The 23,498-nt window shown below is 41.3% G+C and overlaps 2 protein-coding genes across 2 annotated transcripts; one reads left to right on the top strand and one right to left on the bottom strand.

The window, feature by feature from the left end:
* Positions 1–1,023: 1,023 nt before the first annotated feature.
* On the bottom strand, positions 1,024–21,029 carry WDR1 (WD repeat domain 1). The gene is made up of 15 exons (XM_033060333.2): positions 20,920–21,029; positions 20,528–20,649; positions 16,668–16,758; positions 13,767–13,914; positions 12,218–12,398; positions 10,312–10,389; positions 9,558–9,638; positions 9,210–9,443; positions 8,300–8,387; positions 6,486–6,642; positions 5,782–5,869; positions 4,658–4,768; positions 3,987–4,160; positions 2,710–2,854; positions 1,024–2,415 (listed from the first exon to the last, which is right to left on the bottom strand). The coding sequence occupies exons 1-15, from the start codon at positions 20,933–20,935 to the stop codon at positions 2,306–2,308; spliced, it is 1,824 nt and encodes a 607-aa protein (XP_032916224.1). The 5' UTR covers positions 20,936–21,029; the 3' UTR covers positions 1,024–2,305.
* Positions 21,030–21,384: 355 nt separating this feature from the next.
* LOC116996848 (glycine-rich cell wall structural protein 1-like) lies at positions 21,385–22,107 on the top strand. The gene has a single exon (XM_033060870.1). It carries the CDS (start codon positions 21,385–21,387, stop codon positions 22,105–22,107), a length of 723 nt encoding a protein of 240 aa, XP_032916761.1.
* Positions 22,108–23,498: the final 1,391 nt, after the last annotated feature.

Raw genomic sequence — 23,498 nt, 5'->3', positions numbered from 1 at the left:
ATTTCCTTTTAAAGTCCCTACAATCTGCACAGACCATCCTGGGTTTTTTTCCTGTTTCTCTGATCGAGGGCAGGCCAAGCAGTTTGAGTTTAGCACAAGACACTTGCAGTCTGGGGCAAACACAAGTAATGTAGGGGCCTGATTCAGAGTGGACTCCTTAGATAAGTTTGTGGTGCATGTACACTGGATCAACATTGCTGTTGGACATTTGGTCCAACAGCAGAATATATTTTAACTTTTTTAGTCAGGATTTACTAGCCAACTACAAAGACCGTATTAGTTCTTAAGGAATTAGAAGCTCAGGCCACATGCCAATAAACAAATCCAGTGGAAGCTGAAGCACGAGCAGTCACCCTCACTGCTCAAACCCTCATCCAAACACACATCTCAGAGCAGGGTTTCTAGCTAACAGTCAGTCTGCAGGAGCAGTACTACAAGGTCTTCGAGGAATCAAAAAATAGCTCATCCTACACATCACCTTTCAGGCATAGTGCACAGGCTCTGACAACTGCTTAATTCCTCCTCCCCCTTATAAATACTTAAATGGCAGGGATTCAGCTACCACAGGAACCCACTGATCAGATTCAACAGAAACTCTTCCAGATCAGACTCAGCAACAATGGATGAATTGCTTGCTGTGCCAGTCCCTATGCAACAGCATAACAAGTTTAGGGGCTAGACACTGAGAAAACCTTGTTAATTTGGACCTTAAGCCAAATATCACACACACCCTTTTCCAAAACTTCTCTTGTCCTTGCATTGTTAGTAAGCATAACATGCAAAACTGCTAATAGAGAGACACAGTAAACACAAAGAAACCATACACAAAATATCCCACTTCTTAGATTTTTTTTTTCTTCTATGTCAACTGCTCCACTGTAGATGATGCTTTGCAGGCTAGGAGACATTCTGATCACCATTCCTAAAAATAAATCAACATTTTTCTTTTTCAAAAGTTGTTACACCAACATTTCATTTTTGTGAGGCTTTTTTTTTCCAGCAATTGAGCAATAGGCCACAGTATGAGAAGCAGCAAAAGCATTTTATTTGCTGTATAATTAGTGTCATTAGAAATATGATTGGTAAAAAAAACACGCGAGTCCACACAGAAAGGAAAGCTTAATAAAACCCAAAGACAACTGGAAAGGTGGTGGTGGTGGTGGTACAGACTTAGCAGAGAAAACTTTTAAGTCTTCCAAGGTTCTAGATAGCAACAACTCTTTTTGGCCATCAGAGATGGTAAGAAATCTTCCTACTACTTTGCATCAGAGTGTCCTCCTCCACCCTTGTTGGACTGCTAGCTTCAAATCACTTAAACAGACTGCGGAGTGTGAGAAGGGAACTAAACACAACATCAGGATCTCTTTGCATGAGGTAATGCTTTCATGCAACTGTTCTGCACATGCAAAGGCATAAAACTTACTGAGCAAACACCATCTTCTCAAAAATCACTTCAAATCATAACAACACTTCACTTTGTTTAATTCCTGTATTTTCCAAAAGGTGGTAGAAGTACTGCATTTTTTAAACAATAACATGCTTATCCTCCTTCAAACAGAAAATATCTTTAATCTTTGAAACAGAACGGATTTTTCTCTGACACTGAAATGACGAGACAGTCTTAATTCATGAAAGCAACAATTGTGTTTCTGAAGCAACAAGTTGCCACAATGATTATTTGTAAACATTATACCCACAACAGTAAGTACATTAAAATCCCACACTTCCACCATAAAATAAACCACAAAGATCTGACATGAAATACATAAAAAGTTTATTATGTATGTACCCCATCTTCTTATCTGGAGGAGAAAATCTGAGGCAACAGTTTGGTGCAGTATAGAGAAGCAAAGCAATATACAGTAGCTGCACACAGCTTGATTGGTTTCCGACCACAACTAAATACTCTTACTATGACTGTTAGTACAGAAATGTTCTGTAATTAGAAAAAATGAGAAATATTACTCTCATGCTGTACAGTCTTATGTTTCTTGGTTAGAAAAGAACAACAGATTGAGTTTAAATCTTTCGCACCTGAACCTTGCACACCAACTTGTTTGGCTGTTGCCTCTGGAATGTTCAGCACAAAGGTTAAGCTCCAGACATAATTTAAGTGCTTTTCATGTGCAAACTGTTACTTGCTAAAGCTTTCAAAGTACATTTAATTACAGATATGAACACCCTGTAAAGATATGAGGATATGACAGCAGACCCAGAGGCCAATACAGATTTTTTAAGAGAAATGCTATGTTCCACTGCAGTAGTTCTAGTCCCTGATTAGGTCCTTCCAAAGAGGGGGCATATTTCAATTGTAGGAGATAGACCACTCTTTAACAGAAGCATCATGGGATGTTGTTACCAGAGTGTGTTCATCCAGCCACGCCAAGCCGCTTACATGATGTAGTCTGTGAGCATCTGTATCACAGTGTAAAGCAACACAAAAGAATTAGGAAGGTTGGGTTGGCAAGGTAACTTCAGCACATTCCGAATATGGGTTTTAGCTGCACTAAATACTAGTACTGGATTTTAAAAGTAACTACAAAAATAACAGAAGAATTCCAGCTAGTGTAGCTAGATAGAGATTAACAAAAAGACTAAATTACTTTGGGAACATTCAAAGCCTGCTTACTTACCATTAATCTATAAAACAGGGCTGGATTTCAAGAACTACTAGCAACTTTCAAAGGTAATATGTTGAAGAAAACATACCTGGTATCTTGACTCTGGTCTCTGGATCACTCACAGTCCAAACATATACCATCATGTCCATGCCTCCAGAAGCAAAGTGTTCATTGTCTGGTGACCATGCAATACAAACAACCTTTGCGTGGTGTCCATAAAAGACATTATGCTCCTATTTGAAAATTAGAGAGACAAAGGTTATTCCAATAGTTAAAGCTACTTCAGGAAATCATTAGCTTTCAATGTGCAGCATCAGAACAAGCTACTGCAAGATCCAGACAATGTACACCTCAGGTGCAGATGGATGCACTATGCAAACCAAGTGGTGGCTTCGTTTTACGTGATTCATTTAAATACTTAGTAGGCCAATAAAAATACAAACCCCTTTTGTAAAACAAACAAACAAACAAAAAAAAACCCATGACATTTTTCTATAAAAGCTTGATGTGTTGTGCATATGCAATTTAGAGATGTTTCTCAATGCAAAATTATCTTAATTTTTACTTAGAAAGCTAAGTGTTTTTTGTGAAAAGCTATCCTGTGTTTTCACTTGTGTTGTTTTAGTCAAAGTTTAAGGAGTTTACAGGCTAATACACATTGACTGCTTGGGCTGAAAAGTGGAAATTGCCCATTTTTTGGTTTGTGGTTAAAAGTCAGTAGATTGGCAGATAAAGCAAGATTCCCTGTCCTAGCATATCTCTTTTGTAGCTTAGTCCTTACCATGGAACTGTGTGCCAGAGCTAGCAAAATTTTATTGCCAAGTCTGCTTTATTTACCTCATTGAATTTTATTGTACTGCATAAATCTTATCAAGCTGAGCCTACATTCTTGTCCATTTTACAAAAATGCACACAAGTTCTCGAACAGACATGGCATGTGTTTTGTTATTTACTTTAAAAAAACCCAAACTAACAAACTAATGGTTCAGCAGACCGAAAGGAACTTTCTGTATTTAACTAGTCTGTGGAAATTCAGCTCCTTGCCTGTTTTAACTGTGCATTTGTTATTAGATGGGTTTCAGTGTTTTCCCAGCAGCTGACCTATGCTGCACATTTCCTTAACTATTCTTATGGTCTGGAGGGTTCACACAGGCTGCTGTAAACACCAGTACTAGCCCAAAATAGCTGGTAAACAGCCACAGAAACACCAAATTTACATCAATGATTAACAGCGATTAAGGCTTAGCAGCTCCACTATGTATGTACTATGTAGGCTTTACAATGTACTTCACTACATCAGATTTAGACATGAGCTGTCAGTCAATTTGTTTTTAAACAAAGAAAACTTGTTACAACAATTCTTACCGCATAGCCATCAGCAACACTAAAGACAGTGACAACTTTGTTTGCATCACAGACTGCAAGAAAGGCACCATCGTGAGAATATGCCAGGTCAGTAACAGGACCTTTAGCTTCCAGAGTCTTATCATCACTTTTCAAAGAGGTTCCTTGGATTGAATACAAATGGACATTCCCATCCTGCAAATTAACAGCAAAGAAGGAGAAAAGGTAGAAAATCATTTTTCAATAGAAAGAGGAGCTTCTGGAACTCTTTGCATTAATTTTATTTGGTAGTGTTTATGTTAAGAAAGTGTTTAGATAGCCTGTCATTTATGCTGGCTGCAGTCCCTTAAGAGTGGAAATAAACCCATTTTCTAGAATTTGCCAACTCCAAGAACAACTAGGAGTTGGCAAAACAACTTGGGTAAAAACAACTCGGCAATTTCAAAACAGCAAATACAGGAAAGACAATTCAATTTTTAAAAAAGTGAAATAGACTTTAGGTCACAATTGTGGTAGAACCTGGGGAATGAAAGCCCAGGAACACCAAATACTCACAGCTTACTTTAACAATACTGATTGTTGTTACAAATTGTCATCTACTATTTCTCAACAGGACACACCTACTGCTATTAAATGCTTCTGTTACTTGCTCCAGTGTTCAAAGTGTACAGTTTTAGGAAGTGCAATCTTACCGCTCCTCCCACTGCTGCTGTACTTCCTGTGGGGTGAATTGCTACAGCTTCTGGCTCGTAGCCAAGGTCATCAATTGCAAAGCATTTTTTCTTGTCTTTCATCAAGACAATCTGCAAGTAAAAAAAACCAACCAGACACTAAGATCCTTCTTCAAAGTACCAAATATAAAACTATTACTAAACCACATTGCTTAGTCATAAATACAAATCCCCTCTGGTAGCTCAGAAGTTTATTGTACACTCATCTTAAGGGAACAGTTTCATTCTTAAAAAAAAAAATTGAAGAAATGCCTACATGTGGTGACTAATCTGCTGAACTGCAGTACTCATGTGTTCTAAATTACATAGTGCAGGACATTCTCCATTGCCTTCAGCTTTGCTTCACCTGGTTTGAACATGAAATAAACATGGACAAACCAGTATTTTCAGCAGTGCTTACTCCCTTCCTGGTTTATTGTTCAAGGGAGGGAGGCAGGACCAAATTAGTAGCAAGTTAGTGCTGCTAAACTTTAAAGGCTATTTCCTATCCAGTTCTATGTTATGGTTAACTGGGATTGATTCACATGAAAACAGGCTTGGACAACACTATCAAATGTCCCAAACAAAATCAGCACCCATGACGAAAGCATAAGTTATTATTAGTTAATATTTTGTTACAAAAGAGCCTTGGCACGATGTCTCCAGTTTTCTGTGATCTGCATACTAGTGGCAAGCAAGCTAGAGCTGCTTATGCTGTACAACAGCACTAGCTAATTGGATAGTTGGATTAATTGCAAAAAAATAAAATGCAGGAGAAAAACATTCTTTTGCCAAAATTGTGTCACTGAACAAATCTGGCAAGAGCATGATTCTGAGGTTTAACCTTCCAGTACAAAGCTATATTGATAACAAATACAGAGGCATCCAGACAAGGGACTTTCTGAAATGTAGATCTATAGAAAAATGTGAAATTGGTACACAATGCAAAAAGACTATCAAGTATCCTGCTGAATTATGTTTCCTATAGGTATTATTAGGAAACTCTGCACATCCAAGGTAATCCCACAATACATAAATAAATTAATGTTACCATACGTGGCATTATTAACACAGCAATAGTTGATAAGCCACATGTTAATACTTACTTGTCCAATGCATAAAACTACAGTATAACCACCAGGACCCACAGCTAAACATTTTGGCTGAACATCCATTTTCACAGCATCCTGGCCACTGGAAGAGGATGTACCAAAATGGAGAAGCAGGAATGACAAAGCAGGAAGAAGTTATTCCATGTCTACAATTACATTAAATTGCCCATTCAAATAATCACCCACTAATCATCAAGAACATGCATAACTCAAATGCTTATCTATTAATGTCAAAGTTTCCTGTTGTTTTGTGTGTTTAAAGTTTTACTATCCTGATCAGGTAGCACACCTTTGAAAAGAAAGTCAATGTTACTATACTACAGTTTAATTTTTAAACTAGATTATCTTAACAAGATTTCTGAAATTCTGGTTTCTATGAAGAAACAGCTGTGTCCCACTCCTCCTACCCACATTTACCTCCACTATCCCTGGGTACTCATGAATCACAAAACAGACACCCTTCCCTACAGACCCCTCAGTAAGTCACCCAATACAAGACAGGTCTCCATCTAACCCATGGAAGGGATAAAACAAATTTCAAAGCCTGGGATGCATTTCTCATCAGAAAAAAAGCACAAGGTTGCTACAGTTTCCATGGTAACATAAATAAACTCAGCATTTATATTTACCATATAAAGTCAACAACATTCTTGCTGTAAAACAACTATACTGCAATAAAAGGCAACATTTTAACTGACCTGTAATCTCTCTTGCTAAGGTTGGTATAACGCACAGTGTCATCCATACTGCAGGTGACCAGCTGGTCCATCTCATCCACTGCCATTCTAGAAACCTGGTTTGTGTGGCCTTTCCCAGAAAAGCCATCATTCTCTCCAGTTTCAGAATCCCAATAATGTGCATAATAGAATTAAGGAACATTTGAAGAGACTGGTGCAGTCAGATTCCACACCATAAAAAGTGGATAAATAATTGAGAGAGCACAGATAATAAATAATTGAGAGAAGAGTTAAGGTTAGAAGGGACCTCTTGAGATTTAGTCCAACCTGCTGCTCTAATTGGTGTCAGTTACAACAGGCTGCAGGGTTCTGTAAGGTTTTGAGCATCTCTAAGGATGAAGACTCTACAAGCTCCATGGGCAACCTCATAATATCTATTAAATGAAACTCTGATGTTCTGTAGTGAGCTAAAGGACCTACCAAACAATAGCAAGTACTGAAATACAGTAAATTCACGAATACAAGCCGCACTGAGTATAAGCCGCATCTCTGGGTATTGGCAAATATTTCGGTTTTTGTCCATAAATAAGCCGCACCTGAATATAAGCCGCTCTGTCGTTCGCAGTGAGGACCTGCATGCAACAAAGTTGCCAAATACTAACAGAACCACGGCAGGGCGGGGTTTACTGGCTCAACTAAGGCTGTGCAGGCTCGGCCTGCTAGGGGCTGCTGACGGGGCCAGGTGGCCCAGCCCAGCGCTGCCACTCGGGGCTGGCCGCCGCCTCTGGGTTTGCTCGCCCCGGCCCCGCTCCCGCCGCGGCGCCGGCTGGGCATGGAGAGAGTGCCCCGCTCACGCCGCGGCGCTGGCCGGGCACGGAGCACCCCCTGCTCCCGCCACGGCGGCAGAGGGCGGGGACAGAGCACCCCTCCCTCCTCCCCGGGTCGCGGCAATGGCGGCGCGCCCCCCCCACCTCGTCCTCCCCCGGGCTGCGGCAGAGGAGGGAAGAAGAGAGCTCTCCCGCCTCTCACCCTGCCCCCCGTGCTGCCTGCAGGGAGCCAGGGCAACACAGTAACACTGTAACAATTGCGGAATGCCGGCTTTTACTGGCAGGTGCTTGGCTCGGCACCCTGGCTGGCACGTCTGGGGTTGTAAATGTCAGAAAATTATTCACAGATTAGCCGCCCCCGACTATTAGCCGCACTTCCGGGTTTCCACCAAAATTTTTGTCAAATTGCTGCGGCTTGTATTCGTGAAATTACTGTAATTAGCATTAAGTCTGAGACTAGAAAATACTTTTTAAAAGATTTTTAGTTAGAAGCTCGTGCAACACTGGCTTTCCTTCATGATATTATATGGTAACATCAGTGTGAACTATTCACACTGTATTATGGGTCTGGAAAGAAACAGGACCTAGATTTATAAGCGTTTATACCAACATGACACCATTTTAAAGGCAGGATAAAGGACTGTGGTTGTAAATATACGTTTCAGAGTGCTGCAAGTGTAACTTTCTGCATATTCTGTCATAAGTGGAAAATAGGTATTGATTTTTCTTCATGTTACAAGATGCTAATTTGTATATTTACTTGCTCCTCCACATTATCGTCCAAGCTACCTAGCACAAAAAACCAATAACTGTAAATTAAGAGCTGGCATATATTTAGCAGGAAAGTGTGAAGGCAGCTAGTAAAACAGGTATTAGGGGAAAGCAAAATAAACTTTAGACAAAATATCCAAAGTGTTCAATCAACTTTTACTTTGGCAAAGCATTTTTTTATCTCTCCTAATAAGTGCTCTCAGACTAGAACAAGTATCACTATCACTCAAAGGATATTAATATGACCATCATTACTTCCAGAGTAAATATAGGACTTTCCACCATTTTTGTGCACCGTAAGACACTGAATTGACTTACTATGACCCTGTGAATGGGACATAAATAATTATTAATGAGCAATTTTTTTTACACACACATACACCTATTTGAGAAGAATTATAGGTCATTCAGAAAATAACATGCTATTCACAAGCATTAAAAGTCATCCAGTATAAAAACTACTATTTTTTCAGTGCAGTCATTTAACTGTTACAGCACAGTTATGGCTATGTCCTTGATGAGAAACAACAAGCACCATGGATGTCCCTATTAGCCTGACAAGCCAAAATACCTTCATAACCTTTTCATCACTGCTTTTCAGGCACTTTATGATTCAGGGAAGAGGACTAAATATGGTCATGTACCCACTCTAACTTCCAGAATTATAGCGTGGTAGCAAAAATCTGGGACATCGTTTCTAGTTCACGTAAAAATGTAAGTTCCCATGAGACAGAGTCTTGTGTCAACAATCTCTTTAAATCCTAAAATTAAAGTTCAATTGCATGGCAACCCTTATCACCTTGTCCACAATACACTAGTTCTGGGAAAATGAGACATCACTGGTAGTTTTCTATCTATGCTGTATTTCTTTTCTTGTCTCAAGGATGCTTAAAAGCTGCAACAAAAGATAAGTTGATAACATTAAGAAAAATGAAATAATCAGTCTGGGTATTTGCACAAAGCACAATCACATGTGCAGAGTAACTTCTTGATTCATATAACTACAAGAAACAGCCATACATAGCTTATTTGGCAATGCTAATTTAACAAAGTTATTTTTTAATAGCTACTATTCCATCTTGACAACTTCAGTCACTGAGTCATTTATTGCAGAAACTCATGCAGTAATAACAGAACTTTAACCTACCTTTATGACACGTAAAGGCTTATTTGGATTGTTCTTGTCCAAATAATTGATATAGCCAGACAGGGAGATAGTCAGCAAATGGTCTTTCTGCCACAAGCAACCCAGCTGCTGATCCAACACGTTTGATCCCATGTTAAAAGTATTTACAATAGAATTAGCACCAACATCCCAGATTTTAGCAGTTTTATCTCCAGAAGCAGAAAGCAACTGACTGCTGTCAGGGCTCCAACTAATCTGTAAAAACAAATGTCACCACAAGACAGTAAATGTATTAATCCAAGACTTTGCAGTTCATTAACTGGGTAATGAAACACTACGGATCATTTGCACAAATGAAGTGATACTTACAGCATAAATACCTCCATCATGTGCTTTGCCTCCACCAAGAGCACACACTTTCTCTCCAGTCTTCCCATCATAGACAAAAATCTTAAAAGAGCACACAGACATACAACTTAAAGGGAAAAGTAGTAATGAAAAAAAAACCAAGATAGTGTCTGATACTTTGATACACTAGACCCCTTTTCAAGGGGAGGCACAAGCTATGCTGCATTGAATAATTAAGACTAAAAGACTGAGATGAAAACCGTAAATCACAGCAAGTCCCCTGTACTTTGGATCCAGACATTCGAAATTCTGAAAGATGTTACAGTTTTGAATCCTGTTGTGATGGCAGCTGCTTAGCACTTCTGTCATGTGAGTCTGCCCTCTAAGATGGACAAGCTACCTATGGTAAGAGTCATTGTCAACCTGCCCTTATCAGTACAGAGTACACATGAAGGCAGGTTGCTATCGCTGAATTCACTATTTCAGCTAGACCTCTCAGAATCATAACATACATATTCCAAAAATCCAATATGTACCTGCCAAAATAATCTGTAAGAGAATGCTAGGGAGATGGAATGGGGAAAAAAACTCATTAAGAACAGTTTGGTTATTACCACTTATCAGTTATTACAGATTTCCAGGAAGATACTTAAAAGTTTAAACTTGTGGCATAAAAAAGAAGCAACATGGATTTTATAATAATAACCCTATTCCCAAAATGCACAAGAAAACCTTCTCATGCTAAAGTAAATATTGAGAGTTCCTTGGTTTTTACCTGCCCATCTGCACTAGCTGTAGCAAATCTGTTCCCATCAGGAGAAAATCTCACACAGTTCACAAACCGTGTATGGTCCTGTAGAAAAAAGAAAGACCCAGCAAATGAAAAAGAACAGATCATTTTATACAGAAGATATTCTAGTAACAATGAAGTTCTCTTTATGTGAGCCATAAATTAGCTGTGTAGGAGATGCCTGCTGCACAGAATTGCTGTGAGGCAAGTTTAGCCTCCATCTGAAGAGAATCATGGGGACCAAGAACAGTCCAGGGAAAGACACTGTGACATCATTACTGATGTAGTTAAAACAACTCCGTGCATACCAGGAGAATGATTACCCAGTTTCAGAGATAAATAGCGAAAAAAGTCAGATGCAGCCTACATGCAAACCCAACATTCTTTCCCAGTGGTCACTGACCTCTCCAACATTCTCCAGATTCCAACTCTTGCTTCATTGCACAGCGAGTTTTATACACGAGTATTTTATACTTCTTATCGTAAAAAAAAAAAACCCCAAAACAACAAAACACAGACATAAGGAATAAGTTACTATTTTACTGAAATCCCATTTCTGGGAGACTGCATTAGTGGTAGTTCTGTGAAGTAATGGGGTAAGACTGATGTGTGCTCCCCAAATAGACTGTTTACAAGTAGGAGACTATTCAAACCATGCAAACTAGAAAACGCACGTTAAATAGGGAAGCACTACAATGAGGCCAAAGCTCCCATGCAGAGAGATCTGGAAGACTATTTTTAGTATTATGGAAGGCAAGTTCTAACCTACTTTCTTCAATTATACCTTTTTTTCTCCCCCAACAATACTGCAGGTTCTAATCTAAACCATTTAACAGCCCATACCAGAATCCCATATATCAACCCAAATATCACTTTAAAAGGAAGACTGCATCACATACCAGTCTAAGCAGCACTGGTAAGCAATTTGGACTTCAGAGTTCCAAAACAACCAGCTTAGCAAAATGCAAGTATCAGCTTAAGTTCAGAAATATATTAGGCAACTACATCATTTCATTGGATTGCAGAGCTCAAAACAATTCCTTTTCTAGAACTGGAAAGGAATCCTTACTAAAGTCAGCATATGAAGACTACTCAAGGCTCACGTGTAGGAAAATAAAACGCCTACTACACTGTTTTTAAAACTAAAATACAAATTAAACATTTTGAATCTACTACTGCAATAACATCCAGTATCTTTGCAATAGTTTTTTTGAGGCAAGCGATGTCCTGCCATCAAAAAAGCTGCAGAAGCTTGTGGCTTTTTTTTTTTTTGGCCTTAAGCCATAATGAATACCCTCACTGTGGCAGTTCCAGCCTTTGTTTCATTTAAGAGATTGTAACAAGTTAAATAAGAAACAAAGTTAAAAGGAACATAGAAACAGAAAACTGACCACAGAAGTTACATAGTCATTCCATGAAGTAGAAATAGAGTTGTGCTTTCAAACATCTACACTCACCCTTTTCTAAGCGGCCCTGGGATTTCAGATTTGAGCACTCTTTATCAGATTGGAAAATTTCATTAAAATCACCATATTTTTTGTATCATGCACCTTGGAAAGCTTTAAGAAATTCTACACACATCTGAAGTGGAAAACAGAGCTCTGAAAGCATCAGTAGAGCCAATAAAACAGCATACTTTATCCCTTCCATTGCTTAATTAGAACAAAAAAAGAAAATTGAAAAATTTTCTTTTCAACCAATCATTTATTTTGGTTTTCTTGGCCTGAGACAAACATTTGGTTATACATAGTTTTAAGAAAGCCACTTGACACCAGCTATACTTTAAAAGGGGGAATTGAGAACTTCTGTTACAACAGCTAGCTGTGACAAGAACTGCAAGCCTGTTGGAAACTGCACAGTTTAACAGAGTCACATCTAAACTTAAACTCACGCTTAGTGTAAACTTGAACTTGAATGGCGGTCCCTCAAAGAAAGCAGCACAGTTGTCATCACTGCCAGTTGCCAGACGATATGGTCTCGTTTGTTTAATGTCCACACTATTGATCACCTTATTGTGCCCAGTAATCTCACCAACAGAAGAGCCACTATCCCACAGGAACACTGCTCCAAATCTAGTTAGAAAAGCACACAATAACTACAATTCATAAAAGTTACACGTAGATTAACTCCTTGAACATCTGCAAACTGCAGATTTGAGTGCACTCAAAGAAAAGAAATTAGGTCATCTCATTAATCTCATACAAGCACATCACGGTTCCCTGAAGGCTATTTGAGATCTTGTTGGTGGGAGATTCTAATCTTCAATAGGAGACTTTTGTTAAAGGGGACAAACAACCAGGTTTTGCATATAAAGCTTCTAAAATTCAGATATCCATGTATATTTCTCACTAAGACTATTGGTTTATAAAAGAAAGAAGTAAACTCCATCTGCCTAGCCACAACAGAGATTGCACAGAGCTAGGATAACAATGACACTGGATCACAGTTATCTGACTATTTAGCCTAGATTGCATACCATCACTTTTACAAATACCATTACTTACAGGTTTATGGAAGAAGAGTTATAAAAGCATTTTTGACAGTTCTTACTCTAAATCACCTTAAAAAAGGACCCCAGTATAATTAATACTGAGGCACTACACTGCCAGAGCATTGCCATTTGAAAGGTTCTCTCTAGAATCCTTTCGAGAATATTCTAGACTGAAAGTGCATCCACCTAACAGGAAGTTGGTCAAATTTTTGAGGAAGAGTAAACTCACTTCGTGTCAGAGGGAGCAATGGAGGACAAAGAGTCTCTTTCAAGGACACGGTACATGACAGAATAAAAAAAGGAGCAGGGGTCTAGGGAACAGCACTACACAATGCTTTTCAGCCCTTTAGGTGTAAGGCTACCTGGTCTGGACTCGAAGTTCTAATAGTCTTTGAACATTAAATAAAGGACACAAACCTAAATGGGCATTTCATTTAGTCAGGTAAAGGACAACTGCTTGATGTCCTTTCATTAAACGACCATAATAAGGCCTAAAAATATAGACATATTGCCAAAGGAGAAAATTCAAATAGACTTTATTTTAAACTCTTATTCAATCGAGTAAGACCATGAGTCCAGCAAGTGAAGGAAGACGGGAAAAATCTTGTTTCCCCCTTCCTACCCTATCAGAATTTGGCAAAAAAATCCATCAAGCAGCTATCCTTGAAGGTAATAACCACCTACCTCTAAGAAACAAGTCCCATGCAATTGTTCAACTAAGCAATTGTAACAGAACTGTATTTTCCAACTAATTTACAGCTGTCAAACACTGCATATAAAATTTTGCTGCAGAACAATCTTGAAGTCAAGACAGGGAAAAAGCAATGACTCCATTCAGTTGAAGAATTAAAAGCCTTCTGCAAGGAACTTGCTTTGCTAAAATGTAGACATTTACAGCAAATGCACGTATGTATGTATAAACACACACAAACACAAAATAATTACTCACTTTTCCCTTCCTTCTCCAACCACAGCAATTCTCTTGCTGTCTTCAGTCCATGCAAGGTCCTTTATTTTTCCTGCAAACGGCTGATACTCATACTTCAGTAGGTGTTCCTTCTGTGTAGTATCCCAGATTCTCAGCTTTCCAGAGACATCTGCCATAATAAAACAGAATATAACTATTGTTCCAGCATGACTCAGTCACATGACTCATCAGTCTGCCAGAGTACAGATTTTCAGCTACACTGAAGACTTGTACTAGGGACCTACTATCTTACCCTTTTACAACTACTACAAATCTCTTTATTTAGGAATGTTGAAGACTATATCTATTTCAATAAATTAGGTTTTTAACCAGATATTGCAATCCAAGACATGCAGGACCAAATACAACAAATGGAGAAAATGTTTGCAGACACACGAAAAAACTGCACAGTAAGAGAGTAGGAACTTTGCTGTTATCAGCTGGAATGTGTTCAGTATCTATTACACAAAGAACAAGTCAGCCCAGCCCCTCTGCCCAGCAACTACAGGACAGCTTCCCTTCACTGGGAAGTAAGCCACCACACCTACAAGAAGGGAGCAGTCCAGTGGACAGTGGTTGATGCACTACAATTTGTACCTTCAAAGGACACCTGCTTTGCATACAAATACCAGCCACATGTAGATGTACAAAGAGATTTCTGTCCACAGAACTCAATTCATGCACATCAGTGTACTTTTTCTAAACAGAAGCATGTATATAATGGTGGGGATGCCTCTGCACTATCTGGAATACTAGACAGGAATGCAATAGAATATTCAGGAACAGTAATGTCAAAAGCAGCAGACATGGCACAAGCAGTTAACAATTTAAGACTTAAGATAATGAAAGCTCCCTGGCTCACTGTTTCCACTGAGTATTGTAAAACCCAAGAGCTGTTCAAAGCAATTACTGTGGTGCAGGATTGTAACCAGAGGAATTGTTCTATACACAGACAAATTTACACATCTCTAATGAAACCCACACAGCAAAGTCTGTGTGTATTGTACTCTTCAAAAAAGCCACTGTTTTAGAATAAACCACGTGCTAAAATATGTACCTTTCACTTCAGCAGAATGCTTAAATTCTGTTCACCATTTACTGGTGTATCTTTACAATTCAATTTAAACATTCAGCCAGCCTGCATCTTTGGGACCTGGTCATAGACTGATCTTCACTTCTGCTAAAAGGACAGACCCAGAATTTTACAGAGAGTATTTGTTATTGAAGCAGAATTTTAATGCAGACTTCACAATCTAATTGTTTTCTCCATCTATTAATAGCTAAGACACAGAGCTCTAACTTTGCAGTATCTCCCATTACTACATCTGCTATGAGTGCAATAAGAGAAATTACCATAAAAGCCAAAAGTGCATTGCCAAAGGTCTGTCTCATGAAGCATTAATGCAGGCTGCATGGCTAATGCAGATTTATAGACAGAGAAATGAATCTTACATGTTATACTTAGAAACAGCTTAAACAGCCTGGGCATCTATCTTCAGACCCCATGCTCAGCAGTATCACAAAACTATTTATAAATGACATACAGAAGACACTTTTTAAGGGAAATACTGCAACCTAAACTCTTCCACTTGGGTGTGACAAAAATTCTGAGAAAAATCAACCAGGTATTTCCCCAGCACAGTATCTATCACTATTCTTTTACAAAGCACTGGAAATTTAAAAGACTACAAGAGAAAATGAGATAGTTTTTTTGAGTATGAAGTGCTGCACAAACCTAGAGCACCAAGTTTGTAGAATACAGAATGCAAACTGGATTTTAAGAGGGTATTCAATTTGACACATGGTCCACACACAAGATTGAGCCAAGAAAATCCTGGCTGTGGTCCCTTTCAGTCAAGAATGTGAGAAAAAGGAGGGAACAAAAAAAAAAACCACTCTGCTATAAGTGTTCTTAAAGGTTCCCCAGTACTAAAAAAAACACATTCTAATACAGCTTTCTGATACTCCCATTCTACTAAGACCTTTGCAGGAATCTCTGCTTCTTTTCTAAGGGTGTCATATTCAGAATATTTTATTTTCAAACATATTATTATATTAGAAAATATGTCTATTTGGGCACATTACTTGCTTTTGAAGCACTTCTAATTGATAACAGCAAGCATTTTTTTAAGAATCTATATATTAGCTGCAAATCCTTGTAAGAAATACAAGTTACAGTATTGTGTTTATCAACATTCTTCACTGTATACCAGTCCTCCTGAAAAAAATACCAATTATTGCAAGTTTCTACTAAAAAGGGTTTGTTTAATTCTTTGGTAGTCAAAACCTGCTGTAATACAGGAAATTCATGCTGAAAAAAAATCATGTTACATATCCTCAGATTACTGATTCATACACATTATATGGAAACTGAGACTTGGGCTCTTTCCCTGCTAACTTGCCAAAGAAAGCTTTCTTAGTTTAGGTAAAAAATAACAGAAGTCATAAATGTTGCCAAGTTTGGTCAGGAAGAAGGGAAAAGAAAGGAGTACACGCTGTTTTAGAATCCCTCCCATGTCCATAAAGTATCAAACTTCATTAACATCACAAACAGTAGTCCTGCATTTCAGAAATAACTTTTCACTCTGATTCATTTACACAAATCTTCATCACACTAAATATATAGGGTTCACTTCCAGGTTCTTTCCTTATTGAAATAAAACATCTTCAAAAGACCAAAACCATCCCTAAACTCACTGCCTGAGGAAGAGGTTAAAGGAACAAGGACAGAAACCGTTGCTCCTTCAGAGACGCACACGTAAGTCCACCAAAGCACATCCCACTGACTGCATACTCCACACACACACACACAAAGTGTTACTCCTGTTTTGCCAGTAACTTCAACAGCTCTGTCCACACATCTCAAGCACAGGGATACTTTACCTCCGGATGCTATGTAGAATCCACTGGGAGCATACTTGGCAGCTACAACCTGGTGGGCATGCTCAGTGTAGATGTCAGCAATTGCAGGATTCTATTTTAAAGAGAAAATGAGAGTTAAAGTTGTACTTCCTCCTTTTCAAATGAATAAAATCAGAAGTTCAACAATTCATAATTCTCCATGCACTCCCTCCCAGTTTAAATTGAGCAACTGTCTAAAAGTGAGAAGTGCAGTACACATTGCAGAACACTGCTGGTACCACTGAAGCAACACACTACTTTCTAACAACTGACACAAGAAAGGATTTCCTCTTAAGGAAGCCTGAAGTGCTGGACCCTTTCTTCTCCAATACCAAACAGTAGAGAAACACTCTTCAAAATAACAGGCCACATAAGGCTCTCTTTTTCTAGGGCTAGCCCAGAGATAAAGTAGTTACCCAAGTAGAATATTAAATATGAGCTGTGCTTTGCAGCACACATTTAAAATTCTACTGTAATCAAGTATGAAACTTAAGCCTGCAGTCAACCATAACACATGGCTGTTAATCATCACCATGCACCCAAAATCACTGAATAACCAATGAGATTGTGTTAGGTTTGCACTTTCTTGATAATTGCAATCTGCTTAAAAAGCCAGTAAACCTGCTATCAAGAGTTGTACAGGAATTCTGAAAGAAATTCACTGCCACTCCATCATGATTTTATCTCTTCAGTCTAAATTATGTTTTGAGATATTTCAGATTGTACAATAAAACAAACTACCTCAGCAAATTGGTAGTGTTATACAATACAGGCTCCACACAAATCAAAAAAGGATGACATCAAGGCAAAAAACTGCTTTCAAATTAATTTTAGAAAGAAGTCATTGTGCCCCCACTCAATTGTAGTATATATGCTACAACAGTAATTCACTCTTTAGAATTGTTTTTGTACCATTTAACAGGTTTGTTCCAGCTCCAGAAACTTCACTCATATGATAAAAGCAAAATTCCATTTTAACTGCTATAATTAATACTGATTTATTCAATTGAACCAGAAAACCACCTGATGTTATGGTATGACTCAGTCATCCAATCAGGAAAAACTAAAACACCCGCTCTGCGTTAGAAAGCGGTCTCCAGCTCACAAGAGTTCTTGCTGCTGCAGTACTGTTACATCTCAGGAGACAGAATGCAGCTTGCTCATGTAAAAAGCTCTTTTTCATTCCTGCTTTAATGCACTGCCTGAGTGCATTATAGCCTTACTTAAGTCTCAACCAGCTACACTTACAGCATGCGGATCCCTTTTGATTTTGTGTCCAACTGGATTTTATTTGAGCAAGACAAGATAATGTTTTCCCTGCATCACCTACATGTTCAGAGAGTTTAAATCCCCCCTGCATGTTGTTATTAATGGCATGGTAGGTACTATTTTACAGTAAGAATCTCTAAGAGTCCAGAAAACTAAGCTGAGAGACTAACTTAATGGGTTAAATCAAAAATAAAGACCCAAATTTAAGATATGGTAAATAGATTCGAGAAACCAGGTAATAAGTCAGAGCTGTCAAATTGTACATTATTTATTCAATAGTGTTATTTCTGCTTATAAAGACAGTTTTCTAACTTGCATGTTTTTCAAGGCCAACCCCCAGAAAACCACTTCTAAAAAGATATTTAAGGAGAAAATTATAGTGTGAGCTGCAACAAATGCAGTACCTAGACTAAACCAGCAGCATGCTTATGTGGCTTATTTCAAACACTGAAACCAGAGCCACATATGAAAGTGAGCAGTTTCAGTTCCAAGCTTCAAAGTAGTCTTAGACCCATGAAGATAAAATATTAATGAAGTATGAAACCTTAAAAATATCACTAGTCTTTCTCACAGAGCTTCTCCAACACTGCTCCAGAACTACTTATTGTTAAAGGAAGTCTCTAGATCATGCTCAGAGATCAAGCATTAAGCCTGAATGCTATATTCATCTGATTAGCTAATGCTAGATAGCTTTAGACTTGAGGAGAAAGGTGATCACTGCATTTTGATGACCTGTTTTTTTTAATTAGAGCACAACCATTCCATAGGAGAATTGCTCATGGAGGGATTTACACAGAGACCCCCAAGCAATTCATTTTGTTGTTGGAAACTATTCTAAAGGCTTCTATATCATGCAAAGAAGGCACTGCTCTTAAGTGGACACACTTGCAAGTCAGGTTACAAACTGCAACATTCTCCAGCACAAAAGCCACAGAACAGGCTTTGGTCACTTTTTGTGTTACTGCTAAAACACATCCTGTAGTCACCTGTCAATTATTAACAGCAGCAAACTCCCCTTGTCAGCTGGGTAAATCTGCATATCAGCATGAATTGCACCACAGAACGGAAGGATTCCTGACTTCCATTCTTGCCTCCCCTTGAGAGTTAAACAGCTTGAATTTGAATTCCCACAATCGAACCTCCCCTGTTCTCAGGTCACCATGTGCCCTACACCCTTCAGCTCACGCTGGGGCTCACATTTGGATTGGGCTAATCTTCAGTGAGCTGATTCAGGTAAAGCAAATTGCTTTCCTCCAATTTAACCTCCAAAACAGGGTCAGAAGAGCATTAATGACAGCGCAAGGGAGAAGGTCAGCACTCACAACTTAGTCAGAAACTGTAACGTAAGCAGAGTGGTTTTTCCCTCTTCTCTCATCACACTGTGTGCCATTACAGGGTTTAACTGGGGCTTCTGGTTTCAGAAACTTGAACTTTTCTTGATACCAGGAGCAAAACACTATTACAAAGACATTATACCGACACACTGAAACCAGAGTACAAGCTTACTTTTGGTTTTAAGTGGATGAATTTAAACTGATAGCAATCAAGAAATCTGCAAGGAATTGTTAGTAGCACTTATCTATTATAGCACGACAATGAATAAATGTCTGAATGTAGTGGGGGTGATGAGATAAAACAGGGAAACAGCTCAGTTTACAAAGGTGATTTACAGAAGCAGCCATAAACAAATCCATTGTTGTGGAGACCTAAAAATTCCAGAGAGGTATGTCCTGCCCCTCCCCCTGCAGCCGTTCCTGCTACAGGCCAAATCTGCAGTAGGAAAGTATCTAGGGGAGGATTTCTAAATAACAAGCAGTCACTTTGAAGAAATATATTTTTTAAAAACCAGTAGCAAGACAATAGCCTAAACACGCAACGCTTTCTCCATACTTTTCAAAGGGATGCCATCTTTGAAGAGAAATCATTCCAATAACTCTCTTAACATTCCTCCAGTTTGCACCAGAGAAAATAAACAAACCCAAACCTCCACACTACTGAAAACATTAACTGGGGCGTTTTAATATTTAATCGATGAGCAAAATTCCCTATGAGAAGGGCTAAGAACTTGCACCCAGCTTGTGGTGGAGTCCAGCAACCCATAACTGTTTTCATTCTTGGAGCTGGGGCTGAGTGGGGGGGAAAAAAGCTATAGAATAATGCGATTAAAAGATACAGGTTATGCTCCTCTGACAGGCTAAGGGCCCAAACCAGCAAAGAGGGAAGAGCTCATTCATTAGGCAAACACAGCACTCAACTTCATAATAGTGATACCTAAGAAGATAAACAGGGCCAACCAGAACGTACCAGTCTCTCCTCTCTAAAGTCCTATGCGAAGAGGGAAAGAATTGCACATTTTACCGAGATTTTCTACATGTTTTTACAGCCGCTGTCTATGGTTTTACGCCTGAGTCATGCACTCTACTTATCCTGCCGCTGCTGATCACGGATCTGTGAGCTCGACTGAAATCGCCAAGACTGAATGAAGCACAGGCTGCTAAAGGAGGGGCAGGAAGGCAAAATGAAACTTAGCGAAAGCTTCACACTAGAAAACAAAATAAATCAAGATACATTACATCAATGTTTCTGATGACGACACATTTTCCATTGGTATAAAGAAAATTGTTGCCCTTAGGATCACCTCCAATAATTTTGGAAACGCCTCGTTCAACCTGCGGAAGGCTGGCGAACACTTTTTCTACGGAAAAATAAAACGAGAAAAGGGATAAAAGAAAAATAAATGATAATAATAAAAATAAATAATTTAAACAAAATAAAATAAAAGGAAAACGCCGAATGCCTCCCCGCTCCCGGCACACGCCCTGCCCCGCCGGCAGCCGCCCGCACTTGTTGCTGTCAGCGGCTGCGAGGCAGCGCCGGCTCCGCGCCGTCCCGGGGGCCGCACGAGGGTCCGCAGCCCGCGGGGCTCCCGTCCCCGCCCGGCACCGCGCCGCCCCCGCCAGCTTACTGATCTCGTACGGCATCTTCGCCCACTTGTTACGGCGGCGGCAGGCCGGGGCAAGGAAGGGCGGCGGGCGCGGCCGGGCCGGGCTCTGTGGCTCCGCTGCCGCCGCTCAGCCCCGCTCGGCCCCGCGGCGCGAACCAGGAAGCGCCCGCGCCGCGCGCCGCTCTCCGCTGCCTTTGACCATATATAGTCAGAGTTGTGCTGCGCCGCGCCGCTCCCCGCCAGCCTGCGCCGCGCGCCCTCCCCCGGAAATGCCGTGCGCTCGGCCGGGCCCGCCGGGGCCGCGCTGGGGCGGCCTCGGAGGCGGCCCCGCCCCGCGGGGAGCTGGGCGCAGGGCGGGCCGGGCCGGGGCCGGGGCCGGGCTGGCGCCACTCGCCGGCTCTGACCGGCCTCGGCCTCGGCCGCGCCGCGCGTGCGCGGGGGCCGCTCCCCGCCGCGGCGCTCCCGGGTGCGTGCGCGGGACGGCGCATGCGCGTGCGCGGCGGTGGGGCTGCGCGCGCCGGCACCGCCCTGTCCCGGGAACGGCGGCGGGGATGGGGGACATCGACCGGGATCACGGGCGGGGATGGGGGATGTCCACCGGGATCACGGGCGGGGATGGGGAACGTCCACCGGGATCACGGGGGGGGATGCGGGAACAACCACCGGGATCACGGGCGGGGATGGGGGATATCCCCCGGGATCACGGGCGGGGATGGGGGACATCCACCGGGATCACGGGCGGGGATGGGGGACATCCACCGGGATCACGGGCGGGGATGGGGGACATCCACCGGGATCACGGGCGGGGATGGGGAACATCCACCGGGATCACGGGCGGGGATGGGGGACATCCACCGGGATCACGGGCGGGGATGGGGGACATCCACCGGGATCACGGGCGGGGATGGGGAACGTCCACCGGGATCACGGGCGGGGATGGGGAACAACCGCCGGGATCACGGGGGATGTGGGGAACATCCACCGGGATCACGGGCGGGGATGGGGGACATCCACCGGGATCACGGGCGGGGATGGGGAACATCCACCGGGATCACGGGCGGGGATGGGGAACATCCACCGGGATCACGGGCGGGGATGGGGGACATCCACGGGGAGGCCGTCGGGACGGGCGCGGCGGCAGGGACAGGGATGGGGCAGACACAGGGACAGGGGTGGGACGTGGGGCAGACACAGGGACAGGGGCAGTGACAGGGACAGACACAGGGACAGGGAGAGGCTCGGCGGTGCCGGGGTGTCCGGAGGTGTCCGGGGGAGCCGCTCCCGCCCGCCCTCGCCCTTTCCCGGCGCCGCTCCCCGGTGCGGCACAGCCGCTGTCCCTGCGGGTCCCTAGAGGTGGCTGCTGTGCGGACTCTGCCCCAGCGGTCGCTGTGGGGACACCGGCAGTGTGCCCTAAGCTGCTGCGACGACAGAGCTTTGGTTTTTCTGGGGAACCATCGTTCTTGTCAGCAGGGCTTGAGTCGCCGTAGTCAACCTCCTGTGCTATGCAGGTCCCCGAGTTCCTCTTCTTGCAGAGCTCTTGAGAAGGCAGTTCCTGTCCGCAGTCACTATTTCCTTTAAGATCAGTCTTATCTTCATCCCTTTTTTATTTACAATCATAATATCCTATAGTTTTAGGCCATTCAACTTCAGATGCTGCTGAGGCACTTTACAGACTGCTAGTTTGTCGCCTGAGTTGTCCCCTGAGGCCAAGTTGGATGTCTGTTTAAATTAAGCTGAACCGCGTTCATCCCTTCGTGTTTCCTATATAACTTTAGATAAATTGAATTCTTCTCTCCTTCCAGTGCTGTTAATATAAATCACATCATGTGTACGGTCAGCTCTGCATGGTACAGAAAGGCAAAATATTTATATCTAATTGGCAGAAACCCCTGAAATACCTGCTGTTGTGTTTTTGTCCTTTTAACTTGTTTCATTTATAAAGTGAGTGAGTTTTTTCCTATAAAGATGGGTATGATAGGACTGCCTTGCCCAGTATGTTAATACAGAATATAAAAAGAGCAAAGCTTTGGGTATGCTCTTGGCCCACTGACCTGTAAAACAGGCATGGGGGAGCCCTGTGGGATTCTCCCTTGGGAGAACAGGTTGGGGAAGGGAAAACCTTTGGATTCTCAAATGCAGAAAGAATCAGTGTTGCAGTGCAGGGGTGTAAAGCCTTTCATGCAGAGAGGGGTAAGCATTTCAGGTTGAAAGGATGCTGAAATTTCTCAAGAACCTGTCCTGAGTTGTGTTATGCAGCCATTCTGCTCAAGGAGCAGTAGAGGCTGCACTCAACTACACTAGGATTGTTGCAAGAAGTTCCTGTATTTTTCACTTCTGTGCTAAATGAATTTGGATTTTCCCCTTATTCTGTGTTCAAAGAACTATATTTTCCTTGAATAATTGCCATATGCGCATTAAAAATCAAGTCATCCACATGAAAGCAGCTTTTTTTTCTTTCTTGGATCTTTTAGAAATACATTAATTTTATGTATTTATTATGTCAATATTTCATGCTAAAGATAAAGCAAAGAGTCTACATTGGCCATACTTTTTTTTTGTGCACCAAAGCTGTATTATCTCTTCTTACATGCCCAGAATCA

The sequence above is a fragment of the Catharus ustulatus genome, chromosome 5 (assembly GCF_009819885.2).
Source record: "Catharus ustulatus isolate bCatUst1 chromosome 5, bCatUst1.pri.v2, whole genome shotgun sequence".
NCBI lineage: Eukaryota > Metazoa > Chordata > Aves > Passeriformes > Turdidae > Catharus > Catharus ustulatus.
This window is presented reverse-complemented; position numbering and strand designations above follow the sequence as displayed.